Source organism: Apodemus sylvaticus, chromosome 9 (assembly GCF_947179515.1).
Source record: "Apodemus sylvaticus chromosome 9, mApoSyl1.1, whole genome shotgun sequence".
NCBI classification, from domain to species: Eukaryota; Metazoa; Chordata; class Mammalia; order Rodentia; family Muridae; genus Apodemus; species Apodemus sylvaticus.
Window position 1 is genome coordinate 84,787,621 of NC_067480.1, and position 21,870 is coordinate 84,809,490.

At 41.9% G+C, this 21,870-nt stretch overlaps 1 protein-coding gene across 1 annotated transcript in view; it reads left to right on the forward strand.

The window, feature by feature from the left end:
• Nucleotides 1–624: 624 nt before the first annotated feature.
• Nucleotides 625–21,870, forward strand: part of Opn5 (opsin 5) — a 50,510-nt gene continuing 29,264 nt past the window's right edge. The window contains exons 1-4 of the mRNA XM_052191793.1: nt 625–754; nt 4,731–4,850; nt 13,338–13,508; nt 16,996–17,330. Of these exons, the coding sequence (XP_052047753.1) occupies nt 625–754; nt 4,731–4,850; nt 13,338–13,508; nt 16,996–17,330 (756 nt within the window). The remainder of the gene's footprint in view (nt 755–4,730; nt 4,851–13,337; nt 13,509–16,995; nt 17,331–21,870) is intronic.

A 21,870-nucleotide genomic window follows, 5' to 3' on the forward strand; every position in this document is an offset into this window, starting at 1 on the left:
TGCTCTTAACCACTGAGCCATTTTTCTAGCCCCCAGCCCTAAGTTTTTAATATATATTTTAACATTTACTCTTTGAGAATTTAGTATATATATATACTGAGATCTCTGCTGGTGTGTATATATATATACATATACATATGTATACATATGTGTATACACACACACACACACACACACATATATGTGTGTTTTTTAAAAACACAGTGAGTCTAAGTCGTGTTGCCCATGCACATATGGCTGCGGGACCACCTACTGGACCATAGTTAGCCTCCTACCAGAGGTCCCATCCCCAAAGAAAACTGACTCTCTTTCCTCCTCTGGCAGAAGTCAACTGCCCAGGTTTTCAACCTTTTATTCACTGGGGGGAGGTGTGAAAAGCTTCAGAGGCAGCCTGAGGAGAAGATGCAGGCTTGTCTAGACTGCAAATTGAACAACTGCGTGTTGGTGTATTTACGTCATTTAAAGAAAAAAAAAACAGTGAACATTTCCCCACTAGGTAACAATCACCCGTGGGGCCCTGGAGTGTGCCTTTTGTTTTAGGGCAAGAGATGCGTTTGTGAGCGGATTCACGAACTGAGATCTCTGCTGATTTGCTTTACAGACCCCTGGGGGTGTGAGACCAGCATGGCCTTGAACCACACTGCCCTGCCTCAGGATGAGCGCCTGCGCCACTATCTTCCAGACGAGGACCCCTTTGCTTCCAAACTTTCCTGGGAAGCGGACTTAGTGGCTGGCTTTTACCTGACGATAATCGGTAAGCTTCCTTAATGCTTCTGCGTCGGAGGTTGCATTGAGAGAATTCACAGGCTGTATTGATTTTGTGCAAATGATTCCGATATTTACATGGGTATTAGCAGATGGAGAAGGTGACTTGGCATTGTGACAGTCAACCAGTGTTTCATAAAAAGTAACTGTTGCTGTCATTAAGGATAAATATTCCGTTAATAATCCAAAGAACAGTCATAGTGAATTCTTTATCTCGAAGCTATTTTTTTTTTGGTCACTTGACTAGTAGGTTTGTTTTCTGGATATCAAAAGAGTGATGATGGATAATTTTTCTGTTTTAAAAAGAATGCCCCTTAGACATCTACTTTAGCTTCCTTTTCTCATAACTGAGGGAACTCTGACCCAATATAGCAGTGACAGTAGGCACTGCTTTAAAAGTTGCACCCTCTCAGTCCTGAGAAGATAGAAATTATTCTGGTGATCAATAAAACCCCCTAATATGGTGAAAAGAATTTTGTGTATAACACACACAGGGGTGAATCTGTCTTGTGTTAGACTGTATTATTCAAACTGGCAGCCGCTCCTGAGCACACAAACTGTTACCTTTCAAATGAGCATACTGTGGTGAAAATGCACGCCTTCTATTGAAGGCTTAGTACTTGGAAAATAATGTACAAACATCTTACTGATATTTTGAAACATGGAATGTCTATTGAACTCATAATTTCTGGATTATGAGTTTACAGATTAGATTTCTACATAATTTATCGATTAGTAGATTAAGTATCAAATTATTAAAACTAATTTTCTTATGTGCTTTTTGTTGCTTAATGTGACTACCAGAAAAAGAACAAACCAACATATGTATAGCTCACATTTCTGGTTTATATTTCTATTGGATTGCACAATGCAATTTTGCACCAATGACAGTTTGTCTGTGCGTGGTGGGACATGTTTTTAACCCCAGCATTTGAGAGTCAGAGGCAGGCAGATCTCTATGAGCTCGAGGCCAAACTGGTCTATATAGAACTCCAGGCCAGCCAGAGCTACACTGTGGTACTGTCTTTAAAATAATTATTTACTGCATTTCTTTAATTTAAAGTTGTTAGATTAAATTTGGGTGAGCTGTGTGCAGGTGGGTTCCGTCTTGAGGCTTATGTGTCTTTAATATTTCAGATGTTGGTTCGAGCCTGCTTTCTCAACCTCTCTTTCTCTCCCTTCTTTCTTTGTTTCTTCCACTCTCTCTCCCTCCCTTTTTCTCTTCCCCCCTTCTCTCATCTGTTTATGACTGGCGAAGAATTCCATGTAATTCCTGAAATTGGAAACACCACATTAGAATGTTCCATAGATCCCTTTATGGTCAGTGCTTGAGGCAGAAAGAACTCACGAGATTAATTCACAAGCTCTGTTGCAAAATAATTTCCAGGGTCCTCGTACTTCCTGTGAGCATTCGACTACTTTTCATTTCATTTAAATTTGGCCTTTTGAACACAAATATATGAAGTATCCACTCTTGGCTACTCTTAAGTAGCTGGGGTAGAGCAGTAAATAGAAACCCTCTGCCGAAATTGAGAGGGCCTCAGAATAAACTCCACATCATGTCTAACTAAACTCAGTGATCAGAAAAGGCAGACGCAGAATCATTTCACAAATTTAAACTATTTGTTCCAGTCAGTTGCAGAGGATGCTTTGAAAATAGTGTCTTTAACCAGATAAATGTCTCTAGGCCTATTCCCTGCCTGGCTTGAAGGATTTTAGCAAGAGAATGCAGGAGTGTTGGTGGGAAATGAGAGAAGTTCTCATTTTAGGCATGTTGGCTGCTAGGGAATCAAAATGAGACTTAAGTGCTGGGGTGGAGCTTAAAAATTAGGCATTGAAAAGGGAGTCCCCAAGTGAAGGGAGCATTGGGCGAACTGAGGGCACAGGATAATCATTTGGGGTGAGTGAAGGAACAGGGTTTGGATGAGAATGGAGGGGATTGTAGTCTTTCTAGACCCATCTCTGCTTGTGACTTGTCTAGATCCTTCTAAAGGATCCAGAGTGGACAGAGCCACATTCTTGGCCATTTTTGTTAAATACTACTAGGACATTTAAGGGAACCTGAAGAATGAAAATAGAAACCCTAATTTGGTATTCAGGAGAAATAAGTGTGAGACCCATTTGCCATTCCCCTTTCTCCAAGCTAAAACCTGTTTTATTAACTGGCCTACGAGGAAGGCCTTCCATCCTGTCTATTCACAAAAGATGCAGGATTTTGACGATAAAAAAAAAAAAAAAGAAAAAAGAAAAGAAAAAAGTCCATCCCACAGTCTCTATCTTCTTAATTTTGTTTTTCTTAGTCTTAAAAATATATATCTGATTTCTCTTAATGCTCATCTGCAGATAAGGTTGCTCACAGAAACAGCTGAGCACGGCATTAATAGAATTCACTATTTTTTAAAATCATGATGGGCACTGGGTGAAGCCCTATGAAATCGGGTTAGTAAAAAGTTTAAGAAAAACGCAAGTAAGAAATAATCTCAAGAGAAGCTGGCAGGCAAAGGGTGTTTGAGGAACTTTCTGGATTGACTGCATGTGAATATTTAACTGTTTTTACTCTTTTTGGTTTTTTTTTTTTTTTTTTTTGGATGTGACAAAGATGGAATTTGTCTTACTATTTTTGAGCTGCTTTTTTGTACTTTTCTTTCCCAGTGTGCCTTGCTAGATGGTTTCTTATTAGGAGTGGCCTTTTATCTAGTTTGCTCTAGGGCTCTGCACAATCCCTTCAGTCTCCCCTCCCCCATTTGCTTTAAGAAAGCTAAGGAGGCTTTCATGGACCGTTAAGCATCTTTGGCTCCAGAGTGTGAGCATTCCCTAAAGCACCGTGCACTCAGATCCGGTGGTTTTACACCACCAGCAGAGACACACATCCTTTTTTTCCCCTTGCCTCCTTAAATGAATTGTGGGGGAGGAAGTAAAGTAGAAATTTAAACAGAAAAACGCTGGGTCTCTCCTGTTAATACTTTCCTTATTCCTTACTACTGAAGGCAGCTGTACCAGATTCTCATTTATACACAGCTACACTATGAAGCAAGAATTCCTGAGGAAATCTACTCTACATGTTAAGCTATGGAAGTAGGTGTATTCTTTTCTTAAATACAGTCAGTAGATAATGGGTCTATTTTTTTTGGATATTTTTTAATTGGGTTTGTAAGAACTTGTGAACAGTTTCATTGTAATATCCAAACCAACTTGTCATTAATAAAAGAATATTCAAACTTGGGAACACATGTATGTTGTTGTTGTTGTCTGGTGGGTTGAGGGTCACTTTCTCTCTCCTTGGTGGGAGGGGAATGATTATGTTATTAGTGGTTATGCACTTACCCTCGACAGCTAGTCCAGGGGTAGCTGAAGGCCTCCCGTGTTCCAGATAGTGAGGATCCATTCCACCGCAGGAATCTAAGTCCTGGGGCCTGTGTTGAGGACATGACCCCTTCCTTGCAAAGGGGTCACAACAGCCACCTCTGACCACACCTTTCCCACATGCCGGTGCTCCTATGGGAGCCCACAGTGGCACTGAAGTCACCTCTCTTGGTTGACTTTATCTTCAGGATTTTATACATAGCCAAGGGGTTGATTCCATTTATCCAAGGGAGGGAGTCACATAAAGCCAATACTTTCTAAAAATGGCTGAGGAAAACACTCTGCCCTGGGGGCCGGTACAAGAACTGACCATTGGGATTCCCACATCCTCCTGAGCCTAACCGAGAAGTTAGTGGTTCCATTGCCTGGGTAAGTTCAGTCCTGTGATCCCTGACTCCTGCCCCTTCTGAGGCGACCCGTTCCCTGCCTGTCACTCACAATCCATGCTTTTGTTTCATCTTCTCAACTTAGATTTTTGCCTAGTGTCCTGTCATTACCCTCTAAATCTGTGGAGTCCCATTTTTTTTAAATGTGAAGTGTTTCATCTGCAAATGAATGCTCATCCTCATTGTAACGATGGGATGTTTTATTCTTCTTTGCAGGGATTCTCTCTACATTTGGAAATGGGTATGTCCTTTACATGTCTTCTAGACGAAAGAAGAAGCTGAGACCTGCAGAAATAATGACTATCAATCTAGCAGTCTGTGATCTGGGGATATCAGGTAATTCAGCCACGTGGCTCCTTCTTTGTGGGAGATATCTTTGGGATATTAACTATTCTAAAGCCCTCGCTGGCCCAGAACTCACTTTCTTCCTGCCTGCTTCTTCCCATCACAAAGCGTGTTTGTGATGTTTGTAGACAGTCAATGAAACAGCTGCTAAAGGCATCAGCTAACAGTTTTTTTTTTTACTTATTAATATATTTAATCTTATTTAGTAACATATTTATTAAGAGGTTGTTTATCATTTCTGGTTAGGCATGGGACCTCTGTCCACTTCTCTCTAGAAAACTGGGACCCCCCCTTCCCACCTGAAGCTATTTCAAATTGATACCAGAGGGAAAGGAAAAGATTAAATTCTCTCCAGTGGAGTGCCACACTCCAGGCAGGCCCTGTGACCAAGAATAGTCAGTGAAAGTGAAACAAACTCCAAGTTTTTTGGCGAGCTTTTTCTTTTTGTCTTATTGGTTTTCTGTTTGGTTTTCATTTAATTCTTTCTTTCTTTCCTGTATTTCTTTCTTTTTAGAGAGAGAAAGCGTGCCGCTGGGTAGGGAGGTAGAGAGGATCTGGGAGGAGCTTGGAAAACAATGATCAAAATATATTGTGTGAAGAAAGAAAAACAGGAAACCACAAAATGATTTTTTGTTTTTCCTGCCTTCTTTATTTCTTTCCTTCTTTCCTTCTTTTTGTTTGCTCGTTTCTTTCTTTGTCTCTTTCCTGTCCCACTTTTCTTTTCCTTCCTTTGCTTTTGAGACGAGCCCAGGGTGTTTCCTGACTCCCTCTGTAGGGGAAGATGACCTTGAGCTCCTCACTGTCTTGCCTCCCCTGAGTGGTAGGATTGTAGGCCTGAGGCTCTATGGCTAGGTTATTTTTGCTAAATATTTTATTTCTTACTTATTTTTTCCTTGAACAATTACACGTGTGTATGTGTGTGTGTGTGTGTGTGTGTCTGCATATTTGCATACAGGTAATTTCTTGTGGTTACACATTCATGGGTTTGTTTGTGTGCATAAATATTCATGTGCATGTGGGCACACATACATGTGTGTGCATGCGCATGTGCATGTACGGTGTGTGTAAACCAGAAGCCAATATTGCTGTTTTCAATCCTTGTCTTCTATATGTACTGAGGCAGCATTTCTCATTTGAATTCATAGCTTGCCAATTGGTTTCTCTAGCTAACCAGCTTGCCTTAGGAAATCCACTATCTCTACTTCCCAAAGGCTGGTCACCCAGGGTTTACATAGGTGCTGAAGATCCCGACTCTGGTCCTCACACTTACATGACAAGCACTTTATCCTTGAAGCATTTTCCAAGCTCACTGTTAAGCCCTCTCCCAGAAATGCTAAGTGTTAAGTGTGCAGTTTTGGACAACGCATGGTACTGCCTATATTTCAGATTGTATTGGGCTACGGATTCTCGATCTAACAGCCCACTGCTTTGCACTCTGACTATGTTACTGCCAGCATGGAAATCTGGTGAAAATAAACTGTAAGACAATAGAATCTTGAAGGGGAAATGCCAGCCAGAGACAGTGACAGGCCACTCTGAGAGGAGGAGAGAGCTTCTGGGGCATTGGTGGTTGTCATTGTAGCGCAAGGACTCACTAGAAGCTTCTGCTTCCACCATCCTTAAAGTTGGCTGCAAAACAAAACAAAGCAAAACAAAACATTATAGGGGGCACATAAAAGTACTAATGTAAGGGAGTTTAATTGAAGTGCCCAGGAAGCTTGGTGGATAAAGTCCTTGCTATGGGTGGGCTTACATACCTGTAAGCCCAGTCTTGGGAAGTGGAGACAGGAACATGGGGGGGGGGGAGGCTTCAACTACAACAGCATCATCGAAAGACTCTAGTGCCCCGCAATAAGGTGGCAAAGCGATTGTAGAGAAAGACACCTAACATTAATATTCAATCTACACATTTGCATATACAAATGTATGCACTTGCACACACACACACACACGTGCATATACACCACACCCAACACACAGACAAGAGATACAGATAGACATACCATGCACCCAGAAACACAGAGATTACAGACAGACACACAGATACACACACACACACACACACACACACACACACACACACACACACACACACACACACACATTACTTGAGAAGGCGCTCCTGGGGACAGATAGACTCCAATATCATAAATTCTTAGGGTGGTAAATGTGTTTGTACGTTAGAAGAGGAAAGAGGCTCTGCAAACCTGTGTGAACCCTCTCGGTTTGTGAAAAGCTGCAAAGTGCCTGCCATTTCGGCTCCTGCCACGAGATGGCGGTAGAGCAGCAGGCATGGATCAGTTTTTCTCCATCTGGTCTCCCAAGGCTCCCTTCCTAGTTCTGTCTGTAAAATGTCTGTCCTAGTGCACTCTGCTATTTCAACCAATGAGTGATAGTTGCTAAAATCTGCTATTTCACCAGTGAGTAATAGCTGACTGTTGCTTAAGACTGACACAGACAAGATGAGAATTTTTTTTTAAATGCTCTTAATTGGTCTGATACATAGAAACTGCTTTCAGCCTCACCAGTCTGCTCTAGAAATGTAGAAATCACATCCTTCTTTCCCCAGCGAATGTGCTTAGAGCTTAGAGGAATCCATCAGAAGGTATTTTCTTCCACCTGAGTTTTCTTTGGTAAATCTGGGTCACATTTAGTGTCTATGATACACTTTCTTCCAATATATCCTAACAAATTTTGTCTTTTTTTCCTTAGCCAGCTGCATTATTTATTATTTATTTTTATTTTTATTTTTATTTTTTATTTTTTACTTATTCACTTTCCATCCCTCTCGCTGGCTCCCTCCTAATCACCCTCTCCCACAAACCTTCCCTCTCCCCTTCTCCTCTGAATGGGTATCCCCCTACCCTAGTCTTTGAAGCTAGGTACATCCTCTCCCACTGAGGCCAGGCAAGGCAGCTCAGCTAGAACAGCATATCCCTCATATAGGCAACAGCTGTTGGGATAGCCCCTGCTCCAGTTGTTCAGGACCCACATGAAGACCAAGCTGCACATCTGCTACATACATGTGGGAAAGCCAAGGTTCAGCCCATGTATGCTCTTTGATTGGCGGTTTAGTCTCTGAGAACCCCAAGGGGCCAGATTAGTTGACCCTGTTAGTCTTCCTGCAGAGTTCCTATTCCCTTTGGGGCCTGCAATCCTTCCTCCAATTCTTCCATAAGAGTCCCCAGGCTCCATCCACTGTTTGACTGTGGGTGTCTGCATCTGTCTGAGTCAGCCGCTGGGTGGAGACTCTGAGGACAGCCAGGCTAGACTCCTGTCTGTAAGTATAACAGAGTATCATTAGTAGTGTCAGGGACTGGTGCTTGCTCATGGGGTGGGTCTCAAGTTGGGCTGGTGGTTACTGGTTGGCCATTCCCTCAGTCTCTGCTCCATCTTCCATCCCTGGATTTCTTGTAGACAGGATAGATTTTTGGTCAAAAGTTTTGATCCAGTTGCATTCTGTTCTAAACACCGAAGAAGCACGTTCTAGAATCAGGCATATTGCAGATGTAGGTTCTCTTAGCACAGAGGCTCTTAATTCAGGAACATGTTGTTGTAGAGTAAGGGAGAGAGCTAGAAAAAGTAAATCACTGCCTGAATTCCTTCCCGACAAATTCTATCAGCAGGTCTGGGGGTTTGAAGTCCTGGACACTGACAGCTAAAGCAAAGCAGAACACAACTGCGGTGACTCTATCAGGAACCAGGCCCAGGAGCATTCTACTATGTGGAAGAGAGAAGGGGGAGAGGGAGACAGGCAGAAGGACAGAGACAGACACAGAGATATTGATGCTTGACCTTGCCAAGACACATCAAAGGCTCCACGCCAGGCTGGACAAAGTGTTGGAGCTCATAATCTTAGCATTTGGGAGGTAAAGGCATGATGTTCAGTAGTCCAGGGTCATCCAGTATCTTCAGCTACAGAGTAAGTTTGAGGCCAGTTTGGTCTACATGAGGCTCTGTTTCAAAATCAAGCAACATACGTGTGTGCATTTGTGAGCATTCGTACGCACGCGCGCGCACACACACACACACATACAATACACACACACATACACACACACACATTCCCCTGCCTCCCACCCCTCACAACAAAACAAAGCAAACAAAACCTCCATTTTGGATGGAGACCTAGCATGGATATTATTTTTTGTCTCCAAGCCACATTCGTCTCTTCTGCTGCCTTGATCTCTACACAAAGGGATTTTCTGCAAGCTTTGGGGGTTTGCTATCTTTTCTGCCCTGAAGACTTTTCAGGCTACTGATCCTCATGCTACTTAAATGTCACTTCCTTATGTAAATTACTGACTCTTGTCTATCTCTGCATCCTGTTTCTCCTCACCCCACTAATTCCTATTTATCATTCTGTCATGATTCTCGCTTCTCTCTGGGCCTGGTTGTAAGCATACTGAACCCTGCATTTACTAATAGCTGTCTTGTGTTTGAACCTTACATTTATTACATTGACTATCTTGTATCTGAGTAAGATATAACTCAACAGAACAAGCATGGCAAAGAATAAATAGAGGAGGAAAATTTGCAAGAGAACATGGGAATCTGGTTTTAATCTAAACATGGAAGAGCTTAAAGAAGTGATTGGTGAACAGTTTTTGTAAATTTCTAGAAATAGTGTACAAAGTGATGAGTCTTCTTTTCTTTTTTTTGTATTTTTTTATTGGATATATTTTTATTTACATTTCAAATAGTTTCCCCTTTTCAGGCCCACCCACTCCCCAAAAGTCACATAAGCCTCCTTCCCTCCCCCTGTTCTCCCATCCACCCCTTCCCACTTCTCTGTTCTGGGTTTGCCCTGTACTGCTACACTGACTCTTTCCAGAACCAGGGGCCACTCCTCCGTTCTTCTTGTACGTCATTTGATGTGTGGATTAGGTTTTGGGTATTCCAGTTTTCTAGGTTAATATCCACTTATTAGTGAATGCATACCATGATTGATCTTTTGAGACTGGGTTACCTCGCTTAGTATGATGTTCTCCAGCTCCGCGATGAGTTTTCTTGCAGGACTGGTTTCCATACTTTTTATTCATTCTCCCTCCTTTCCTCTCCCATTTCCCTTCACTCCTCCCCACTTCTGATAGTTTCCATCTGCTCTGACTAGTCCTTCTCTGTTCAATAGCAATAAAAACACAAAACCAAAAACATCAAATGATGTCATAAAGAGCCATAAATAAGACATGATATTTTTCCTGATTGAAAGAAGGTTGAGCTCTCCATAAGTCTTGCCTCACACACAGTCATGCACAGACAGTACACTTTTCCGCACACACACACATATGCATGTCTACATACAAACATTCCTCTCTCTCTCTCTCTCTCTCTCTCTCTCTCTCTATATATATATATATATATATATATATATATATATATATATATATATATATACATACATATATATATATATACATACATACATATGGGTCACATATACACACACATACACCCCCAGATATATGTATATATAAACACAGAAATATTTGTGCTGGCAGAAAAGCTTCTCAGACTCCCCAAGGAGGAAGCATTTGAAAATCATTGTATTAGAAAAGTTCCTTCCAATTCCAAGATTTTGTTTCTCCCATTTTCCTTGTCCTTGAATGTTTTCCTGAAAACAATTGTATATGTATATGATGTATATGTATATGATGTATATGATGTTTTTAAGTTTAGTTTAAGAGAATATGAGTGAGACACACACCTCTGTGGCCCTTCACTCCCCCTGTTCTGAATTCAAGGCATGGTTTCTCTTTCTGTATAGATGACCTTCCCCTTTCCCTCTCTCAAATCCCACTACTCAGGGCTTAACTCAGTATGTGATGTTGCATCTGGTGTTAGAAACCATATCACCAGCTCACAGAAGGAGCGATTGTATTAACAGATTCAACGAGGATAGAAAACTCATGAACAGTGTGTAAGATTTTATGGAAGATGCATTGGAAAGCTTCTAATTAAATTTAGTATGTATTTCTGGTTAAAAATACTTAACAAGTTAGTACAATGAAGGAGTATTCTTGATTAAAATGCAGCAAAAATATCACATTCAATAATAAGAGATTTAAAGGTCTCTGTCTCCCTCCTGTCTCTTTTCTCTCCCTTTCCCCCCTTGCTTTCTCTTTCTCTCTCATTCTGAGTCATAGTCTCACGTAGCCCAGGATCACAACCAACTCTCTAAGTAGTACAGGTTGATCTGAATCCCTCTTCCTGAGCCCTACAGCTGCAGGCCATTGTCACCATGTCTGATTTGTGTGTCCTGAATATTGAATCAGGACCTTGTGTACCCCAGGTAAACACTCAGAAACTGAGCTGCAACATCATCACAAACCAAAAGAAACATTTCTTTTAGAATTGGTCAACATATGGATGCCTACTATGCTACATCTATTCGTCGTTATTCTGTGAATCTTAGATGTTGTAATAACAGAAGAAATAGAAACCAAGTGAGTTTGAAGCTATCATTACTTGTTAATCGTGATATTACATAGGGAAGTATCAGCAGACTTGAAAAGCTAGTGCATGGCATATGTAAAGGTTACAATTCCCTGCACTGAAGTATTTATTTGTCTAAGAGCTACTATCTTTATATATATAACAGAAAATCGATTCCTCTCTGATACACATTCTGGTCACAATCTCCCTTCAGACTCTTCCCCGGCTCTTCCCCATCTCCCCTCTCCCCCTTCCTTTCCCTCTTCATCTCCCTTCTGAAAAGATCAGGTCTCGAAGAGACAACAACTTCATATGACAAAGAAAAATGCATCATGACAAGGCAAAAACCACCACACTGAGGTTGGATAAGGCAACCCAATAGAAGGAAAAGAGTCCCAAGAATAGACAAGGAGTCTTATTTTATTTTTTCTTACTTAGATGAGGCATATTTCATAATCTGTGGAGTAATTGCTAACACACATCAGCAGGAGCCTATAGTCAATACATTTGGACACAAGGTACTTCCTGAATGGGAAATTTGCAAATGTTCTGAATAGGCAAGACTATTAAAGACTACAAGAGAGGTCTTTGTTGGGTATTAATTGACTACCCAATGATGTTTGCTTTGGAGGCCAAGATATAAGTCTGTCAATAGGCTTGATGTAACTGAATAGATTCTTGAAGGGCCCTGTAGAAAAAACTTTGTTCCCAGGAACACTTATTCAACACTCAAATGTGAATATCTAATTTTGGACAGGAGGAAAACAAGGGGGTCCTAGACAGTCAAAGAGGAAAAATCAGTTTAGAAAAATTGCGCTTTAAGAGAAAAATTTTCTTGGATGTTTTATTATAAATATAGTGTCTTTCTTGCTCATCTTCGAAATGAACCACTTTAATAAAAGGTTAACAAAGATCACACCGCTGTCATTGCCCTCTGGGGTCACATCTATTGTACTTCTTGAAGCCAAATCTCTTTGAGACAATTATAACAGTAAGTAAAGTAATACTTAACTTTAAAAATGCTCTTTGACTATTGGGATGAATGTAAAATTTTCAGGGTAATTTCAAACTCAGTTCATGAAAAAAATCAGTACCATTGTAAAAATAGTCAAGAGGTATTTTTGAATGGTATTATTTGCATATATTAATATAAAATGACACTTTCATACATGTACATAATATATTAAAATCAGTTCACTCCCTCATTCCTGCCTCTCCTTCTCCCATCGTTCTCACTAATTCCTTACTATTTCCCTAACAGTCCTTTTGTATGTGTGTCTCAATGAGTTATATTAGAATTGTGTACAGGATCCTGCACACCACTGAAGAATATCTCTCTCCCTTCCTCAGCAGCCATTAGGTACTTATAAATCTTCAGGGAGAAACGGACACCTGTGATCCCCTTCCCTCCCATGACAGAATGATGACAAGCTTTCCCCACCTGGTACAGCTAATCACATATACTATGAGCTCAGGAATGTGACAGTCACATTATGTCATGTCATGACATGGGATATCAAATCATGATGTCAGCATTCTGTACGGGTCGCTGTCCCTTCCTGAAGCTCTTACATTCTTTCTGCTCCTTCTTTTGAGTTGTTCTCCAAGAGGCAGGGGTGCGTTAAAAATGTCCTACTTACGGCCTGACATTCAACAGTCACTTTATTCTCAGGACTTTGGCCAACTGTGAGTCTTGCAGACACTACTGTTAACTACAAAGCACCTCCAAGTTCTGTGAAGCCTCGACAGCCTGGAGGAAACTTTCAGCCTATTTCCTTCTTGATCACTTTATGTCTATGACCAAGACCTGTTGTGTTTTCATTTTTGTTGTGGTGGGCCACTGATGAACTGTCAGAAATTTACTAATCTATCCATTCTGTGTAATGAAGTAAGAGTATGTGTGTGTGTGTGTATGTGTGTGTGTAACTCACACCTTGAACACCTTGAAATGTGTCTGTAGGGATGAAGGGCCAGCTGTGTTGAGTGAACATGTGAAGATTTTAACCTCAATGAGCTTCCTTTGATGCCGACTTGATGCTTTAGTTGTAGGCAAGCCGTTCACCATCATCTCTTGCTTCTGCCACCGCTGGGTCTTTGGCTGGTTTGGCTGCCGCTGGTATGGATGGGCTGGATTTTTCTTTGGCTGCGGAAGCCTGATTACCATGACTGCTGTCAGCCTGGACCGCTATCTGAAGATCTGCTATCTGTCTTATGGTAAGTTGGAAGGTTCCTTGTTCCCTGATAGGAAAGTTAGATGATCAGAGTATCAGAGCTGTGCATACTTTATACAGTAAATAAAGGTTCTTAATGACGTCAGTGACCAAGAATTCTTCTATTCATAGCCTATCTTGTTCTACTGTTTATTTAGATTTGACCTGTGTTGATGTTTGTTTCCTTTAGTACTACTTTTCTAATATGCCAACAGCTTTTAAATGTCTCACTTTCTGGTATAAAATAGGGGAGTATCTACACATTTCCTCATGTAAAAAATAAAAAAGAGAATCACAAACGAACAAGATCAGGTCTGAGAGATTTAGCTGATGACCTACTCAGTTTTTGTGATTATAAGAACCGTTACCTATGATTTTTCTTTAGGACTCAGGCTCCCTAAGGTTTCAGATATGGGGAATTCCAGAATGTTCTCCAGGTTTAGAGAGTCGTACAGATGTTCCTACCCGAACGGACACACACACTGAAATACGGCTCTGCAGGTCTCTTGTGGTATTGGTAGGCAGACGAGCAGCTAAGCAAGCTAGCGAGGCAGCAAGATTCGAATTTCCAAAGCTTCATATCTTAAAGATTAGATTATTTTACTAATTAAAGTTTTACTATGTTTTGTTCTTGGGATTGTGGAAACTTATTGATACAGAAGGAGAAAATTTGGGGGCACTTAATTTAAATTGTAAGAGTCAGATCTAACCAGGGGGTTGTTGTGACTGCTTTTGGATAAAGCAGTCTGGACTGACAAACTGTTAGGTAGTATGGCTGAGACTGCAGGACAGAGGATGGCCAGCGTACAGACATGGCGAAGAACATTTTCTTTGGTCCTTAAAAAGTTGATAGTGCTCTGAAGGAGGACTCTGAGGGACTGTGAAGAAGGCCATGTATGGGTCAGGGGGTGGGTATTTGTAAATGTCTTCAGGATTCAATGCTCAGTAAATAATTGCATCTCTTTTCATAAACGTGTAAAACTTCCAGTTGAAACAACCTGAGTCAAAAGTTCCAATAAGATAAAACCGTACAGTTATGCAGTTTGTATGATGTTAGAATCTAATTCTTACCATAATCTCGTCTTATAGCACAGCAAATGGATTTTTAAATAAAACCATAGATTTTATAGACAAGAAGACAAAAAAGTTTCAACTTCCTGGGAGTATTTGAGGAAGAATAAACTGTGATCTCTGTTTTAAAATTCGTCTAGAATTTAAAGTTTGTATCAACTAAATAGAGGATGCTATCTGTTTCCAGAATCATGGCGGGGCGTAAATGCTGTAGGAGAAATGTATATATTACTAAGCTTCTTCTAAGCTTGACTCTCAGTGATATTTCACCCTTTAACCTGATTCACTATTAGACCTTCACACAGTGTTCTCTAGCATATTGGAATTTAAAAGGTCACTCAGGGACATGCAGACATATGTGGTGGAAAGCAACCACGTAACGTTGTAAGTGGTCATTCCCAAGAGATGACCCTTTGGACTCTTGAATAATTCCAGTGACCAGTGACGGGGAGCTTACTACTGCTCAAGGCAGCCCATTCTATGATTGGTCTGCTCTCATTGTTACAATGTTATTCCTTATATTGAGACAAAACTGCCTCCCAGTAACCTCCACCCATTGGTCCTAGTTCTGACTTCTGGAGCATCACAGAACCCATCTCCTAATCTACTCCCTCCTGTACTTGACAGCCTTTCAGCATACTGGAATGTAAGTATGAAAGCATCTCACTAAGTAACCCTCACTATCAATGCTTATCCGTATGCCTATGCACGCCCTTATGAAGCTATGTCATAATCTCTGCCAGTGTTTGACGCGTTATGATGGATAATCACAAGCTGACGAACCTTTGTGGCTACCCGATCGCTACCCTTCTCTGGTTGGGCTTGAGGAAAATTTGTATTTCATGATGTTCAATGCCATGTATTTAAGTAAATGGACATGACAGAGCATAGACACATTTTTTTCTGTTCCTTCTTAGTGAACACACACACACACACACTAACACAGAAGTAAATGTTCATGTTAAGGTCTAAGTTAATAGTTTGCAAAGTTGACACTATTTCATTTACTTTAAACATCATCAAAATCTTTAAGCGAAGACTGGGGTGATAGCTCAGTTGGTAGAGTGCTTGCCTACCGTGCACAATACCCTGTGTTCTAGCCCCAGCACCACATAAACCAGACACGGTGGGAGTGTGCACCTGTCATCCCAGTTCTTGGGAGACGGAGGCAGGAGGATCAGACATATAGGCTCATCCTCAGCTATATAGCCATTCTGAGGCTAGCTTGGGTCAGTCCATTCCTCAAAGCAAGCAAACAAGAAAGCAAAGGAACTGATGACAGACCATAGGCAACGGGTTTCCGCAACTTCCCCTTAATGTTAAGAATGCTGAGCACTTGGCAAGGTCACCTGGAGGAAATGACACTGCACTCTGAAGAACTGCGGTCTTAGTGACCTAAATCTCACGTGCTCAGAACAGAAGCAGCCCCGAGTGCATGTGGAGGCAGGTAGAGTCACTCGGTGGTTTTTGATAGTTCTTCCCTGCTATGGTGCAGCCAAAGCAACCAGGGACCATCCTCACTCGTCTTCCACAATATGCTACGTGAGGTGTAGAGATTCGCACGGTGACTGCTGCAAAATCGCTAGCTGACCTGGCTTTGGTGACTGTGTTGGACTTCGGGAAATGATCACTAGTGTTTTACAACTTAAATTTAAAAAAGTGATTATAGCCTTTCTTTCTCTTGGAATTCTCTTAAAGAGCTCTTCGTCTCCCACTCCTTTGTCCCCCACCCCGTTCTTCTTGAAGACATTTTTCCCCAGAATTACTTACACAGTATGTGTGACAACCTAATAGGATTGTCTGCAGCCTATGTGCTCTCGACTGTACCGTGAATAACTTCCAAAGATTCAAATATTTGCATGCATTTCCAAGCACAGTCGTTCATCTTAACACCACACCACAGATTCAGGCTCAAGACCCGCCAACCCCACTCAACAAATTCCTAGGCAAGGAAGGGATGTAGACACGAAAGAGGTTTGAGAAATAAGGATGTTTTAAAGACAAGACGAATTCTTTGTGATTTCGCACCTCCTGGGAAGGACTCTCCTTTGAATTCTTAGACAACTCACTAACGTACTCTTGAGATGTCTTCCCAAGCTCCCCCATCGTCTTCCGTGTCCTCTCCTCTTTGTGCCGTCCGCTTTCCCACCCTGAGCCACTTCTCCCTCCCAAAGCTCCTAGGTGCCTAGCGAAAACTTTCCCCGTGAATTCTCTTCAAATTGCATCCTCCTGGACAAAGGCTCCAGCTCTGGAACTTTCCCTGCCTTGACTTCACTCTCCCCCAGGCTTCAGTTAATCTGTCCACGTCTCCCAGAATTCAGTGGAATAAATCTTTGGAGATGGAATGTGACATGTCCAGGGGAGGTATCCGGGCTCAGGGCGGGTTACACGTGGGTAATGCTCTTTTTTTCCATCTCCAGGGGTTTGGCTGAAGAGGAAGCATGCCTACATCTGCCTGGCAGTCATCTGGGCTTATGCTTCCTTCTGGACCACCATGCCCTTGGTGGGCCTGGGGGACTATGCACCCGAGCCCTTCGGAACCTCGTGCACCCTGGACTGGTGGCTGGCCCAGGCTTCAGGTGGGGGTCAGGTATTCATCCTCAGCATCCTCTTCTTCTGCCTCCTGCTGCCAACGGCCGTGATTGTTTTCTCATACGCAAAGATCATTGCCAAGGTGAAGTCTTCTTCTAAAGAGGTAGCCCATTTCGACAGTCGGATCCATAGCAGTCATGTGCTCGAGGTGAAGCTGACCAAGGTAATGGTAACTGCAGTCCCTTTATAGGCGTGGCTTTTCAGAACACTCAAAATGTCAAAGGGTGGAAGGGTTGGAGACTGTTGGAACCCCCAAAATCCCAGAATCCCTGCTGGTGGTTTATCCATGTTTAAACTCCGTTAGAACTTACATAAATCACTGTAGTCTCGCCCTTCTGGTCCCTAAACCTCTCCCCACAAATACACATATTTTAAATATCTACCAAATTAGTATAATGGATTTGGTGGACGTATTTTCTCTATTGAAAAGCATGTTAGTCTCTCTCTCTCTCTCTCTCTCTCTCTCTCTCTCTCTCTCTCACACACACACACACACACACACACACACACATGTAATAATACCCCAATACCTCACAGTTTGCACCATTTTGCTTGGACTCTGGTTGTGTTTTAAGGACATCCTGCTATCTATATTGTTTACTGGTTTATCACAGAGCATCCCAGAATGGTTGGATCCTTTGGTAAGTAAGAGTGAAGGAACACAGCTGGCAGTCTTTTACATATTATGGTAAATGTAAAGAAGACCATGGAATTTAACAACAGATAAAGGTTTGGATTCCACCACAAGCATTGCCCTGTCTGTAATCCAGAATTGGATATCAAACTTTTTTGTTTGTTTTTGTTTTTGTTTTTGTTTTTTTCTGATACAGGCTTTCTCTGTGTAGCCCTGGCTATCCTGGAACTCACTCTGTAGACCAGGCTGGCCTCGAACTCAGAAATCTGCCTACTTCTGCTTCCCAAGTGCTGAGATTAAAGGCATACACTACCACTGCCCAGCTGACATCTAACTTTTGAAAGTTAGTTGATTGATTTCATACATTGTAAATAAAATATAATTATATTACTACCTCCCATCCTTTTACTCCTTCCAGCCCCTCCCATATCTCCCCTCACTTCCATTAATAGCCCCTCTTTCTTTCTCTGATTATTATTGTTTTATACACACACACACACACACACACACACACACACGCCCACTCCCCCCATGCACATACATTATTGTTGTTTTATACATACATACTCACATGCCTACTTCCCCACATGCACACACATGCACCTACACATTGACAAATATGCAAGTACAACTTGCTGAGCCCATCTTTTTCTGTGACACCCAGCTTCTTAGAGTCTATTTCCTCACTATCTAACAAGCATTGTCAGTCTGGGTCTGGAGACACGGCTCAGCACATCTTGCAGAAGAACCAGGTTTGTCTTCCGGCATCCGCATGGTGGCTCACAGTTCATCAGGCAAGAGAGTGAATGAGATTCAGGCAAGTGTTTGGTTCTGTTCAGTTCTCCATCCCACAGCCCAGCACTTGGTAGATGGTAACTGTGATGGTTGCACTGAATACCTGACTGAAGATGGTCTTGATAGCTGTTATATCGTCCTTTGACTTCTGGATCAGGCCTCTCTTTGGCCTCACCATTCATCAGAAATGCTCATTTCTGATGATTCAATGTTGTACGTATATGAAGGCAGCCCCCTTTAAACAAAGGTAAATGTAGGGGAAAAACCCAGTGTAACTTCCCATTAGGACGTCCAGTATGCATTCATACTGCTTCAATTGATTTTTACTGAAGTAAGAAGTTACAGTCTCACAGGAACACTTTCTCTGGAGAAAACTGTTCCTCCATCCAGCCTCTGCTCAGGATGGCTCAGTCTCTCACCCACCCAGAACTTCTGTTGTATACAATGCCAGTGGTCTAAAAGTGTGTGACTCCAAGGCTACAGTCCAAGATTTCAGTGGCAAAGTAAGTTCATCGCCTTCGTCTTCTTATGTGTATTTAGCTGGGTTGTTATCTTGCCTTGCTTTCTTTGGGTCTGATCTCATCTAGCAGACTATGAAGTGGCATCTGTCTACAACCCCTTTTTAACCTGCCATCTTCTCTCGTTATTCTTTTTAACGTGGTTTCTCTGACTTCCATCATACACATACTACAAACAGAAGTATAGGGTGTATTTGTATATGCAGATGCGCATCCTTCACACAAGTGCACAATATTTTTGTACTCTCTGGTTCTATGGCTCAGCATCATCCCACTTTTCTGTCTACATTTGACCCTGTGACACAAATTTCATTATTAGTCAATAAAGGCAAGTTCAGTAGCATCAGAGACTGCCCTTCTGTTCCCAGAGCTGCCTGTGTGACTTGAGGTAGGTCTTCAAAGTGTCGTGGTGCCAATCGGTTGGGGATCCTGGTTGGGACTTTGATCTTCACTGACCTGGCTTTTTATGATGTATCTAATACCTTTTGGTCATGTCATATAGCACAATGGATGTTCTCGAGCCTATCCACAAGATCTCTGTAAGCAGTGTTTCTACTTTCTCTGTTATGCCTTGTGCAGTAGATCCTGTGAACTTTGCTAAGAGCCCAGAGGAGGTCATGCATTTTCAGTTTGTACATCCTTGCTGGTGCAAGACGTTCTGTTGCTTTGTTCATACAGCCCTGCTCTCTAGTGCTCGACTCAGAAAGGCCAGTTCAGGACATGCTTTCAGCTCCCCTGACATCCTCTCTTGTCTCTACACTATAGATATTTCACCTATTGGAGTGGAAAATTGACTTGGATTTTCTTCCTCATTCTCAACATGCCTTAGGCCTCTAGTTGGGGACAGTCAATTGTTTTTCAACACACACACACACACACACACACACACACACACACACACACACACACACACACACATCCCCAAGGCTTTTAATGCAACTATTTTTCCCTTTTGTAAATTTCACATTTCCTCCCAGTCTCTTTCCTTCCCTCTCACCCTCCTTCCCTCCCTCCCTTCCTTCAGATCTTGTGTACCCCAGAGTGACCTCAAAATTACTGTGTGGATGAGTCTGGCCTTGGACTCCTGATCCTTCTGCCTCCACCTCCCAGAGTTAGAATTACAGGCATGCTTTACCACACCCAGCTAAACTTAAATGTCTATTTTGAAACTGAGAAGCTCCCAATAAATATTTAGTTATTCTATTGGGCATTTCCATTGGGAAAAGTATCCACACACTGAAGTGAGCCTCTTGCAGCTCATCTAGGAAGGGGAATAGTGCTGTGGCTGGAAGGCAAGCTCCGAGTGGGTACCTCTGCTTTTCAAACACTATTATTCGGCATTTACTATTTGTTCATTAGCATACACCCATCACCCATCATGTCCAGACCTGTAGTTAATATGATGATCCCAGATTTCTCTATTTTTTTCTTCCAGATTTCTCTTAATGTCCCTTTCACTACCATAAAACAGCCCTCACTGTCCCTAGATAGTCTAACTTCCCCTAACACAGGTTGCCAGAGCATCGGGTATGTTGCCTTTAGAGGCACCTGCCCCACCAAGTCAAGTATTTGTCTCTCTTCCTTTGCAAGAGAGTTAATGAGAGTCAGCCAAGTGTTTGGTTCTGATTGGTTCCACACTCCACAGCCCAGCAGTTGCTGGATGGTAACTTTAAGGACTCCATTGAATACCTGATTAAAGGTGGCCTTGATAACTGTGAAGTGGCCCTTTGACTTTTAGCTCAGGCATCTCTTTCTTTGGGACATTTGGTTTGTTTCAATCTTTTCCTTTGATTGTGAAACCTTAAAAAAAAACAACCCCAAAGTCCCAAGGTATGAACTCGGTTTCTTTCAAGTGACTTGTTTCATTGGCTGGCCTATTGATTGATAACCTGCCAGTGAGGTGTCAGATTCAAGGCACATCCCTTGTGGATGCTCAGGGCAGTGATGAGGAATGGTTGCTCTTTTTAGAAAACTAATTATTTATTTCTCTTTGTTCTCCTTAGTGTTTCCAAGCTTAAAGGTCGATTCTCAGAGAGGCATTTTAAAAATGGAATTCTGGTTTTCCTCTTACAATGTTTCACAGAAACATCATTACTTCTTGAGAATTGTCAAATTTCTAATTAATTTGCAGTTGCATACTCCTTCCTGTGATGTCTTTTACTACCAGTCCATAGGGGCTGCAGGTTCACGTTGACTTTCCATCACTTCATATCCCCAGAGCCGAATGCATTGCCTCTGATATGTAAGTGCTTAATATATATTTGTTGAATGGATGAAAAAAAACTAAGCCAGAGAGAGATATTAACAAAACAGAATTTCAAAATAATTATCATTTCCAATTGTGCCCCTAGCCCCCTGAGAGGACATACACTGTTAACATCTATTATTCATTTTGATGGTCAGTGCTTGAATCCTGTGTTGAGAAATCTCCAACTTTTTAAATTGTCTTAGAAGCGTATGGGTAAGAGGAATATGACTCAAATTAAAAATGCAGAAAAAAGCCAATATCTTACTTCCTAGCCTCCCTGCCCCCGAGCTAGGATCCACGTGTAGACTCCTATTCCCTGGCATCCTGTCATGTGTCTCAGGGTCTAGTGAGGGCAGCAGACCCAGGCCCAGAACCCTCACACAGGCTGGTGATTTCTTCACTAGAACCAATCAATTGCTGTGATTTGAGTATCATCTATTCCTGAGTCTCAACTGTAAGTTAGTGCCTCAATCTGCATCGTTCGGTAAATTCTACTATATTCAGCATA